General features: G+C 36.4%; 1 protein-coding gene across 1 annotated transcript; it reads left to right on the plus strand.

Moving 5' to 3' along the window:
- Positions 1-42: 42 nt before the first annotated feature.
- NAEGRDRAFT_77021 (uncharacterized protein) lies at positions 43-1,507 on the plus strand (the record flags this gene model as incomplete). The annotated part of the gene is made up of 2 exons (XM_002668023.1): positions 43-951; positions 986-1,507. The coding sequence occupies 2 exons, from the start codon at positions 43-45 to the stop codon at positions 1,505-1,507; spliced, it is 1,431 nt and encodes a 476-aa protein (XP_002668069.1).
- Between the last annotated feature and the right edge of the window lie 129 nt (positions 1,508-1,636).

Raw genomic sequence — 1,636 nt, forward strand, 5'->3', positions numbered from 1 at the left:
GACTTGATTCAAGAAATAAAGAATGTTGAATTTATTGACAGAATGCCAAAACCAGATTCAATATTTCTGGTTACTACTAATCAAAAGGATGATGAAGGAAAACCAAGTATAATTTCTGACCTTGCTTTTGGCACACATCCATCCTCTTGGAAAACATTCGTACCACGAGTTGTCAAAGGTTACTCCTTTGGTACTCACAAAACTTTAGAGTGTCGTGGTGTTTCCTATTGTACAACATGTAACAAAGGTGCTGAAGATGGTGAAGTTTACACTAAGAAATTCACCTTTTGTAGGAAGATGGAGCCCATTACAGGCAAAGTGTGTAATACCAAGCTAGTGAAGTTGGGTGAGAAGTGTATGCATAGGGTAAGATGGTACAAAACAGCACCAGACGAAGGTGGAAACATGATGAATCTGGTCATGTTTGAAAAGGCACATGCTCACAATACTGTTATTACAGGTAAATTCACCAAGAAGGCGGAACAACTAATTGAAGAACATGTGAAGAAGAACCCCAGAGTGAAAGCTTCACAATTAAAGAAAAGACGTTCTACAAATCTAGTTGCGAAAGATTGCTCTGCACTATTGAACAATGATGCGGTAGCATCATTGGTAAGGAAGAAGAAGGATAAGCATTACGGGCAGAACAGGTTCAAGGATATGCCAGACCTTGCTAACGCCCTAACCGAGTCGTACCAAAAAGAGCACAAAGATGATAAAAGAACCGTGCTTGGTACCATTACAAGGGAATTGGGGGTCTCAATTTATTTGAGAAAGTTTGGCAGTGTGAAAACATTTTTGAAATGGTGGAAAGCAAGAATTGATATTCTAATCAATCCAAACGTGCGTGTAACTACTAATAACATCGCAGAATCGAACAATGCGCTGATTAGAATAGTGATAGAAGATGCTAATTTGTCAATTGAATTCAAAAACAGTTTTGAAGTTGATGTTTTAACCTTCGATTTGTTACTTTCTAAACAAGCGGGGTACTTCTTGGAGACTCAGCAACAAACAAGCGTTGTTAAACCGTAAAAAGTGGGCATACAACAATGACGGAGTGCCAAACTTAAACCAGGTGGATGAAGTTGGTGGTGAAAGTGTGGAAATTAATAATGATGAGGATTATTGTGAAAATAATAATGCTGTGGATGAGGATGAAGTGGATGATGAAGTGGATGATGAAGTAGATGAAGTAGATGAAGAAGTGGATAATAATAGTGAGAATGATGATGAAGAGGAGGAAGGTGAGGAAGATGGGGATTATGTTGAAGAAGAGGAGGAAGAAAGAAGAAAGAAGAAAACAAAAGTTACTAAAAAGAAATGGAAGAATGTAACAAGAAGAAAGCAGGAGAAGAAAAATGAAGAAGAGGAAGGTGAAAGTAAAAATGAGAAGACAAAAATAAGTCATTTTAGAAGATGGAATGAAGATGTGAAGAGTTTAGGGAGTAAAAGAAAGAGGAATGTAGTAGATTATAAAAAGACTAATGGTGATGATAGTGAATAAAGGGAAATATTATTTAATGGTTTCATCAGTTCTTGTTTAATACAACAAGAATAATAAAATGCTACAATTAAAGTATAAAAAATTTGTAAAAATGCTAAAACTTCTCCAAGAATCGAACACGCGCTGTTG

Source organism: Naegleria gruberi (genome assembly GCF_000004985.1).
Source record: "Naegleria gruberi genomic scaffold NAEGRscaffold_862, whole genome shotgun sequence".
Classification (NCBI taxonomy): Eukaryota; Heterolobosea; class Eutetramitea; order Acrasida; family Naegleriidae; genus Naegleria; species Naegleria gruberi.